Source organism: Nothobranchius furzeri, chromosome 17, assembly GCF_043380555.1.
Source record: "Nothobranchius furzeri strain GRZ-AD chromosome 17, NfurGRZ-RIMD1, whole genome shotgun sequence".
In the NCBI taxonomy this organism is placed as follows: Eukaryota; Metazoa; Chordata; class Actinopteri; order Cyprinodontiformes; family Nothobranchiidae; genus Nothobranchius; species Nothobranchius furzeri.
This window is the reverse complement of record NC_091757.1, coordinates 33,495,033-33,505,545: the sequence shown is the minus strand read 5'-3', so window position 1 is coordinate 33,505,545 and position 10,513 is coordinate 33,495,033. Positions and strand designations below refer to the sequence as shown.

At 40.2% G+C, this 10,513-nt stretch overlaps 1 protein-coding gene across 2 annotated transcripts; it reads left to right on the top strand.

The window, feature by feature from the left end:
* The first annotated feature begins 1,408 nt into the window (after positions 1-1,408).
* mlec (malectin) lies at positions 1,409-9,945 on the top strand. Of its 2 annotated transcripts, none has more exons than XM_015972046.3 (6): positions 1,409-1,575; positions 1,985-2,201; positions 2,629-2,807; positions 3,022-3,198; positions 9,093-9,150; positions 9,508-9,945. In XM_015972046.3, exons 2-6 carry the CDS (start codon positions 2,000-2,002, stop codon positions 9,753-9,755), a joined length of 864 nt encoding a protein of 287 aa, XP_015827532.3. In that variant the 5' UTR covers positions 1,409-1,575; positions 1,985-1,999; the 3' UTR covers positions 9,756-9,945. The 2 variants fall into 2 exon arrangements, with proteins under 2 accessions (XP_015827532.3, XP_015827533.3); XM_015972047.3 differs by having other exon boundaries at positions 1,454-1,575; positions 1,988-2,201.
* The last annotated feature ends 568 nt before the right edge of the window (positions 9,946-10,513 follow it).

Below are 10,513 nucleotides of genomic sequence, written 5' to 3'. Positions count from 1 at the left end.
AAATTCAACTATAGTCATTTCAAGTCACGGAATACGTCCCCAAAAGTCTTTGGGTTTATCAAGATGTTTCTGATAAAAGTGAGATGAGCCTTTGTGCTGTTTATGGTCAGCCGAGGTTTTAGCATCAGAACTCCCTGATGGATGCCACTTTGGTCCTCTTTCATATAATTGAATCATGGCCACTGACTTTAGTCTAAACCAAGTGATACCTGCAGTGATTTAGATGCTGTTCTGGGTTCTTCAATGTTTTTATTTATTTAGAACAGAGCAATATGTGTTTTTTTAGGTCATGTTTTCAGGCAAGTTAAATTGGTGTCATTTTTTAATTAATTTCTTGCTAAAACGGTTTGTGATTTCTTAATTCTATGAGTCTGGTAGTAATCAGGTCTGGGTGCATTGTGGTTGATCACAGTTCATTTATGAATAAACTCATAGGGCCGATTTGCTTTGGATAGTTTTTTTTTTACTAATAAATTATCTCATCTTTAGAAATAGCATTTTGTATTTGCTCAGGTTATTATTGAAATGTGTTTGCTTATTGAACACATTCAAGTGTTACAAAAAGGCAGAAATAAAACATTCTACATTATTATTATTATTATTATTTGGTCTAATACCATGTTCAACAATACCGTGATGGTTTAACACCTGACAATTTGATCAGTATTGCTGTTGCCATAGTAACTTTATTCATTCACGTCTTTCTGGTCAAGTCTCAAGTTAAGTGTGTGCGTTGTGTTGGACTCTTCTGATTGGATCATGCTCGGAACATACCATATTAGAAAAAGGGGGCATGACGTATTTTGCGACTTGAGGAGCAGCAGTGAAAAATATTTATGCTACAGGCTGTGACATGTTTTAACAAACATCATTATTTAAATCAGTTGTTGAAAAACCAATTAACCCGAACTGAATATAGAAGTCCACTTTGATATGAAAGGTGAACAGCGAATTTTAGCCTATGAAGACAGCCGGTTTATGAAATAGTCTCCTCAGGAAGTGATCTCTAGTCTCTACCGGATCGTCTTGATTTTTGTTGGTTTGGTTGTTTCATAATTCCTTCAACCACGGTCCATAAAATACCTAATAAAAATAAATACATCATAAAATTTGAAGTGTTTTGTACCGACAATGTAGCTGGTTAATTAAAAAATGATAACTGAAGATAAAAACTATCACTGTGGTTGGTAGACGGATGCAAATTTTGTACTTTTCAGCTTTTAGTCGGTAACCAAGCGGAATGTGATTGGTCTATAATATGTAACGTGTTTGATGAAGAAGGAAACCTGAACTTGAGAATCTGATTGGACAGACGGCCTGTCAATCACCACAAAAGGGAAACGTAAGTTAGGATGCGCCGTTCCACCTCCTGCAAACTGGCTGCAGAGCAAATGTTACTTTGGATTCACACAAATTGAATGAAAGTCAGTTGAAGGCTTTGGCCAGCGGAATAGTTCCACATTAAGGCTAACGAACAGTTCAGATAGGAGACACCTGCTGAGTCGGTTACGGGAGAAACACGGCTGATACACACTGACCAAAAACAGAGGTTAAAGGCATCTCTGGAAGGGAAAGGTGAGAGATATTTGCATTTACGTTAGCCGGGCATTCATTCACCAAGAATTTCTGGTTGGACAGGTAGGTTAGCTAGACTACTCGCTTCTGTTTCTCCTTATACGTTGTATATAAATTGTTAATTCACATGCTGGCATGTCATGAATGTGCCCACGTTAAGTTAGAGTTCCTGTTCACAAGCTATGTTTGTCATTTTCCGCATCTCTGGGCAAATGCTACCCTGTGCTGGATCGTTAGCATGGTAGCTAACTTAAGGATATCATGTTTCATGTCACTGAGGCACGTTGTCTTGCCCATTTCGCCAGCCTTGTGTGTGTTGTGTTTAAATGCGGAACCGTTAATTTATACACAAAGTGACTTTGAGTTTCAAAAAGAAGCGGACACCGACGCTGACTGTTTGTGTGACCAGAAGCAGACCGAGGCAATGCAGCGGGTCACGGCGCAGCTCGTCGCCGGGCTGCTGGCAACGGTGCTGTCGCTGCTGTCCGAGCGGAGCTGGGCGGACAGCGGGGGCCCAAGCCTTGCAGAACGGGTCATCTGGGCTGTTAATGCCGGTGGGGAAGCACATGTGGATGTTCACGGCATCCACTTCAAAAAAGACCCTCTGGAAGGGAAAATCGGTAAAGGTGAGTCTACTGGTCCATTTATTTGTGGTCATTTTATGCTGCCCGCTTTCCTCGTTGAGCTGCATGTGAGACTGAGCTACATTTAAACGGTATTAGATGTTTCTTTTAGACACTTCCAGCAGATGCTTCCGCAAGTAACTACAAACTAATGAGGAGTCAGCATATAGGGCTGCAGCCCCGCCTCTCTCAACATGGAAAGGAAGCATGTTCAAATAAACCGCAATCAATCTCGCTTCCTTTGTGAGGCAGCTACTAAACATCGAGGTTTCTGTGTGTGATCCATACCAGGGCTGTCATACTGAATTCATAAAACACAACTCGGGGTGCAACTTTGCTTGTCTTAAAATGTGTTATAGTAGCGATACTGTTTAGGAGGTCTTGCAGAGGTCAAAGTGCACACTCGGTTTAATGATGTTATGCCTTGTAGCATCCGATTATGGGATGCGCCTGCCAATACTGCGCTCCAGTCCAGAAGACCAGGTTCTGTACCAGACAGAGCGCTACAACGAAGACACTTTTGGATACGAGGTTCCCATTCGTGAGGAAGGAGAGTATATACTAGTCATGAAGTATGCAGAGGTTTACTTTGCACAATCACAGCAAAAGGTAAATAATGAGTAAAAATGTTTTTACGGTTCTACCTTTTTATATGAGACAAAATATTTTTTATTCAGTTTTTCACCTGAAACAGTTGAAAGGCATGTCACGTGTTCTTTTAATACAGTGTGCTCTTGATGTCACTGCATGTGTGAGATGGGGTGGAGGTGGGAGTCGGAATAAGATGTTTATTATTAACAACAAGAGAAAAATGTATTTGCAGGTGTTTGATGTTCGTCTAAATGGCCACATGGTGGTGAAGGACCTGGATATCTTTGAGCGAGTGGGTCACAGCACTGCTCATGATGAGATTGTGCCCTTCTCCATTAAACGAGGCAAACTGAGTGTGAAAGGAGAGGTATCTACTTTCAGTGGGAAGCTCACAGTGGAGTTTGTAAAGGTGAGTTATTTATATCTAAAAGGAGCAAAGTGTCTTATTTGTTAATGTTAGACAAATAGGGTGCATTTAAATAACTGGCAGATCCTCTGTACCACTTGGGCTGTCTAAACATTGATTATCAGTAAGTAATTGAATCGGTGCCTCACTGACAACAAACATTATATTCAAAAGTGTGTTGTAAATATCTTTAGCCAGTAAACAGGAGTGGCCAGTTAACAGGAGTGGCCCAGAAGTTATTTCTTGTACCGTTAAGAAGCCACAGCATCGATTTGTTTTACTCTAATATCGGTTAAAGAAGGCTAGTGGCTAACATTGAGTTAACAATGCTAACTGTGAATTGGAAACAGTCGGCGCTAAAAATCTCAAGCAACTTTTTCAATAATCAACTATTAAATACATTTACTGTAATTCTTATCTACTTATCGACTTACTGTGTGTGACTCGCCTTTGCTCGTCATCTAGAATCTTAAGGTGCTGATCTGTAGCTGGAAACAGCCATGAAACTCATGGAACAGGAGAAAGAGTCACTCGTAGGGCTGAAACAAGTCATTGAATGGTTCGATTAAATAAATTCCTCAAATATTTTTTACTGATTTGAGGCTTTGTTGAATGTGCACACCAGTCTGAACACATTTTACTGGTGCACAGTTTGGTAATCTAGGTACCATGGAGGAAATAGAGAAAGTTTGGGATCAAGAGTTAGAGACACTGCAACTTTTTCAGATTTTTAGATCATTTTCTTGAGCCAGGATGTGCTAAAATGACCCTTCTACAGGATTAATGAAAAGCCTTATCGCCCTGTGGCCAGAATATTCCACTTGCAACTTCAGAGTTACCGATCTGGTCTGTTAGGCTTAAAAAAAATTGAGCTGACTTACCTGGCACTGCAGTCTGGTTCCAGCATGGTTCCTGCATGCTTTATATTATTAACACAGCTGATTTGTTTAATTCAGTGATGAACCACTCCAGTAGACATTGAGGAAGGCTGGGGAGACATTTCAGCTGTTAATTAGGGTGTTAAAAAGACAAACACACAGTGAGATGTTTTGCTTTCAGTTCTACTACACGGAGGATAGAGCAAAGGAGAACACGCAGCTAATTAATTAAATAATTTGGTTCTGTACCTTTTCTCTTCAGCACAGCCGACAAAGGTTTAAGATCAATCAATCAAATTTTATTTGTAGAGCACCTTCTACAATGTTATCGGAAGCCCAAGGTGCTGAACAACATAAGAAAAACATTCCCAGTACATGGGCATAAAAGCAGGATAAAAACATAAAATCATAAAATATCAAGCAAACAATATTACAGATAAAGCGAGATAACGGAATAAGACTAATCGATAAAAAACAAATGGTGGACAAAATAAAATCAAGCATCTGGGTTAAAAAGAAGAATTAAAACCATAATGTCAGGGCAATTCAAAGAACCCTAGCGCTAAAACGCAATCAAATAAAAATGAGTCTTTAAACGAGACTTAAAGACTTGAAGGGATGGTGCCTGCCTAATGCTCAGTGGCAATTCGTTCCACAGAGTTGGAGCCATACAGAAAAAGCACGACAACCCCTCGATCGATATTTCGACCGGGGGACCACCAGAAGTTCCTGCTTGGCTGAGCGAAGAGACCGAGATGGAGCATACCTGTGCAAAAGCGCAGTAATGTACGAGGGGGCACTGCCCTGGAGGGCCTTATAAACGAGAGTTAAGATTTTAAACTTAGCTCGATATTTTACCGGGAGCCAGTGCAGAGCATTCAGCACTGGGGTAATGTGCTCTCGACATCTAGTGCCTGTCAGGAACCTAGCCACAGAGTTCTGCACAAACTGGAGCCGTGCTTCCTACACGCTCAGATCATTCCCTTCCCTTGCTTGAAAAATTGTTCCAAAATGAAAGTTGAACCCACATCTTTTTTTATCTATGAATTCAATGCCGTTCGGCGAGTCTCAAATAAAAATGTGGGCATCTTACTGTAAAAAAAATACCATTAATATAAAAAACAAACTCTAAATAAACTATGTTCTCACCCAGAATCGAGCCCAGGTCTCCTGCACGAAAGTCCGACGTTTAACTAGATGAGCTAAACCACCGCTGACGTTTGTGGTATCTGTAATATTTATATCCTTGATTACAGCTAAAACAACGTTCAAAGAACAGTTCTTAGCGAAAATGGCTATTTTGTTGCTAATTTGCAGGAAATATCTAGAAGAAAGTAGCTAAGGGTCCTCAGAAATGTAGCTAGGTTCATCACTAGGCGTTAGGAACAGCGACAGTCGCTGAGTTGGCACTACCTCACTCTCTGCTGCTAAAGCTACGGATAGCAAATGCTACGGGCGATGCCTGAGCGTGAACGCGCATGAAGCAGCCTGCTCGACCCGAGCAACTCAGCTCAACTCTCTTTTTCTGTGATTTTATAGAAAAACAGGCAATCACAGTAAAAATGCCAGGGCTCATTCTACAGGACCAGGGCATTGCAGGAGAATGTATGAAGAAGAAATTTATTATTTCTATACACGTTTTGGCTGTCAAACTTCCATAATGCCCCTTTAAATGTTAGCATTTCCAGTAGCTTACTATTGAACTTGTAAAGAAATAATTACATTCTACTGATCATATGTGGCTATAAATAGATATTAGTGATGCACTGATGTAAAATTTTTGGGCCGATATCCGATAGTAAATTCACTGTTATGGCCAATAACAGGTATTTGCAGATACCGATATACTGACATTAATGCTTCTAAAATCAGCAGACTTCGTATAGAATGAAAATTATTATAGCTGAATTTACGTTCTTATGTACACACAACACACACATTTACGGTTCTGAGATGATTTCATTCACTGTTTACATGACTAAACAACCACACATCACTCCCCTCACCCTCTGAAACAGGCAAACAAATGGAGACGAGTTGGAAAAAAATATCAGTTGTTAATATCGGCCTGGTTTTATTTATCGTACCGATATTGATGCCAATATATTGTCCATCCCTAATAGATGTGCTATTTTGACTAAGATGAGTGATATTAATACAAACCTAAAATGTTACTGAGATGTAGGTCAAAATGTTTTCATAAATATGTATTTGCTATAAATATCAGATGGGAAAGAGGAAACTCCTATTTAACACACTTATTATTGAGCCTTTTATAATTTAGTTGTTTTTAGCAGCAGACCACAATCTCATTTCACTTGAAACATTCTCAAATAGAATACTCGATTAATTGACAGAAGACTCGGTAGAATATTTGAATACTTAATATTCAATAGCTGCAGCCCTAGTCACCTGTGTGTGTGAGTGTGAGAGTGTGAGTGTGTGAGTGTAAAATGGGCAGCAGTAACCAAATTTTACCACAGGATGTCATTCTTACTTCATTCTTACATGATGCAACTTTTTGAACTACTGAGTCTTTGCTGCATCTACTGTTATTGTGAAGACGAGTCAACCTTTTTAGTCAGAGGTTTTATGTCCTTGCGTAGCCAAAAAATCAGTGTGTCAATTAAAGTAGAGTTTAAAGACTCTTTAGGTATATTAGTAGTCGGTTTTCACACTGGGTGTGTTAAAGTTCATGATGGTATATCAGAAGGTGAGTGAACAAGTTGGGCTTGTTTGGAGGGATTGCCAGGAGAAACTTTTTTTTTTTTGGCAACACTGTTTAGGTTTGCAGTTACATTTGAACTCTTATAACAACATTCCTTGAATAAAAGTAGACCTGCGTGAGGATGTCTGACCATAATTTGCAGTGCCACAACTGGTAAAGACCAAGTGCAAAATTTCAGTAAAATTGTATCTGAACAATAGCAGAAAGTTGCAGCCACAGAACCTGAGGGTGAAGTTGGTGAGTCTGTATGTAAAACGACTCCATAGATTCAATTTATGTGTTCAGCAGTGGAAGTTTGGCTGACATGAGGACAATAAATGTAAACTACCGTGTCGGAAAGAAAATAATTGTTTTGTATAGGACCAGTTCAAGTCCAGATTTGTACTTGATTGTTATCAACATGAATGAAAGCACAAAGCAACCATGCAGCACAATATTTGGATGCTAGAAACTTGGGTGTGGTTGAGAGTGTAAAAGAATTATTCACTCGTGCCTACAAGGACTACAAAGAGAAAATAACTAAAACGGGGACCACCGGCTACTTGATTAAAATGCTCAGTGTTTGTTTCCATGAGAGTCCATGTCGGTCTTTAACCCAGTTAAACCATTCTTTAACCCAGTTAAACCATTTCTAAGTCACAAATACACATTTAGCACTTGTGTTACACACTAAGAAAAGACTGAAATAATTGTTATAACCTGCATAAGTCAATGTTTCCCAAATTGTTGGAGATTTTCTGTTTAGGTTTTTTGTAAACCTCATGTTCATTCTTCTGTGACATAATTACAAGATAAAATCTGCTTTTTTAGTTTTCAGGCGACAGGCGTTTCTTCCAGCCTTAATGCTGAAGTAAGAAATGGAGCTAAAGGTGCAATACATCTTCAGCCCCTAGATGGTGCCACCAGAGAAGAAAACTCCAGATGTCTGCTTTAAGGATCCTGTTTCTATAGCTTTATAAAAACCGTATTTTAACCTCAGGACCGTTTTAATTGACGTAGTTAAATCCATCAAATGAAGAGCATGTCACCATGTAGTACTTACCAACTCACTCTGGCTATTGGAGGAGATTAAGGAACCTAAATCTAAACCCTGAAGTAAAAAGCTGGATTTCCCTCTGCTCCTGACGGGCTCGTCTTTAGGTCAGGTCTTCAGCGCTGTGAGAATGTTTGCAGCCTGCTGCGTTTCCCGATAAGACGGTTATGCTGCCATTTCTGATCCCAAAGAAAACAAAATTTTAATGACATGTGGCATAATAAATGTTTGTTTTTGGCTAGTTGGTTTAATGAGTTTCTGCTAATCTCAGTCTGTTGATGATGCATTGCATTAAACTACAAATGTGCCTTCTCTCTTGTGAGTCACCCTAAAGTCTTGAATTATCGTAAATTCCCTATTTTAATTTTTTTATTAATATCCTTTAAAAATATAGAAACTTTGTCATTTTGTGGAACAAACTAAAATTTAGCAGTTATACTGTATTTAATTTATTTTGCGTGTTAATAAAGTTTATCCATGATTTGCTTTAAAGAGGTTTCTGAAAAAGACTGTCAGCCTTCAGCTGTTAAATGTAGTCCGACTGAGGTCAGTTGAAGCTTTAGTTCAAGTTTATCTTTATTAAGTCTGCACTGAGGTGTTTAGTAGCTCACTCGATCTTTAATGCTTTTAAAGCTGTGCACCGACAGATGATGGCTCGCTAGCAGCTTTCTGAAACATCTTCTGGGCTACATTTGTAGGTTCTGACTAACAGCCTGCAGTGACCGGCTTTCTGTTTTTATGGTAGCTAATTGCCTACATTTGTATTCTCTAAGTCAGGGGTGCCCAATCCTGGTCCTGATCCTGGTCCAGCAGGTCTTGTGGTTTCTCTGCTCCAATACATTTGATTCGGTGGTTGAATCACCTGTGCAGCAGTTAATCAGGCTCTGCAGAAGCCTGTTAATCACCTGCTGATTGAATTCAGGTGTGTTGGAGGGTTAAAACTAAAACCTGCTGGATACCGGCCCTCCAGGACCAGGATTGGGCACCCCTGCCACTCGCACAGCTCTGTTTTATCACAGTGACATTTTGATCATCTTTAAAGCGTATGTTTGACCAAAATCTAACGGAAGGGTTAAATCTTTTTTTTTGTTCAGCATCCTGAGTGTCAAAGAAAACACCAGTTTAGTTGAATTATGTGATATAAAAGGTGTTCATAACCACTTCTATATGGTATTTAATGTTGGTCCTACAGACTCACTCCGCTTCTTGTTTTTTGTATTGGCTACCTACTAACGGACCTGTTTTCCTCCTGTTACAGGGTTATTATGACAACCCAAAGATCTGTGCTCTCTATGTTATGAAGGGGACGTTAGAGGGTGAGTTCTGAGATTACTGCAGGTTTTGAGTAGATTTATGCTCTTGCCCAAAAGGTCAAGAGGCAGGCAAGAATGTTTTTGCTTCTGTTTGTCTGTTAGCAACCACAGTTAATCAACATTAGCAAACACAAAATATCCCATAACTCATGTCATTTTACTGACCCTGAGCTAAAATGTGGTAGCTGAGTTCTTCACATCATAAGATGTGATTTTCAACATCTGACCAAACAGGCCGCGTTTGCCTTCCTTCCTAAAATGCTAGACCTTTATTTTTTTAATGCATTTGTAACTGTTATATAAAACTGTCTTGCTAAACGGTGAAAACATTGTTTGTTTGATCTGCTAAATTCTTTCTAGATGTACCAAAGCTTCAACCTCACCCTGGCCTGGAGAAGCCTGAGGAAGATGAAGCAGAAGAAGAAGAGGAAAGTGACGGAGGTGAGGAGGGTGGGAAGAAAAAGGTCTCAACAGATTCTAAGTCCAGAGTCCAGTCAGGACCCCGAACACCAAACCCCTACGCAGCTGACAACAGCAGCCTCATGTTTCCCATCCTCGTTGCATTCGGGGTTTTCATCCCGACCCTCTTCTGCCTTTGCCGACTGTGAGTTAAGACCAACAGTGGGGAAACATCAAGAGGTGTAAAATGAACGAGGGATTGTGAAGAAGGGAGAGAAAGAAGGAGAGGAGTTCAAGGTGACAGCAGCAGCATGGGTAAACTCATACACACGGGAGAACCGGAGGCGTGGGGAAAATCAGGACAATGGAGGTCAGAAGGAGACTAACTTTTGGGAAAGCCACTGCCAGATGAAGCGAACACTCCTTTTGTAGGAAAAAGGGGATGTTGGAAGTGTGTTCTGTGTGTTTCACATCCACCTCTGCTGACCCTGTTTGAACAATGTTAGCCATTTCTACTCAAAGCTGGGGGGGGGGGGGGGGGTCTGTTCTGTTCCAGAAGCCAGTCTTCATGGATGAAGCCACATTTCTGCAGCTAAGAGATGCTCAGAGGTGATTTGATCTGGGCCCTTTTATAAACTACAAGCATTGTTTTGTACTGGGTGCAGCAAGGAAGCACACTGTATGTAACACTCCTGCTCAGCATCTGGGCAGACATTTTACCTTCAGATTGAAAATGGTGCTGCTTGGGTTAATTGGTAATCTAGAATATAAATCATAAGTGAGACGGACAATAGAAAATAAAGCTTCTATGTGAGAGACATCTGGTCTTCTGCGCTTGGAAGTCTTGGTTTCCATTTAGATCTAGCCGGCCTTTTGTTGACGTGCCATCCTCTGCTCGCCGTAAACTGAGAGACGGAGGGTTTTAGGCTTGAATCGGCTCTAGCTGATGTTTAATTTGCTGTCTTTG

Coding starts and splice junctions, on each gene's coding strand:
- mlec (XM_015972046.3), top strand. CDS start 2,000: ATGCAGCGGGTCACGGCGCAGCTCGTCGCCGGGCTGCTGGCAACGGTG. Junction 3,199..9,092: donor TCACAGTGGAGTTTGTAAAG/GTGAGTTATTTA, acceptor CTCCTGTTACAG/GGTTATTATGACAACCCAAA. Junction 9,151..9,507: donor TATGAAGGGGACGTTAGAGG/GTGAGTTCTGAG, acceptor AATTCTTTCTAG/ATGTACCAAAGCTTCAACCT.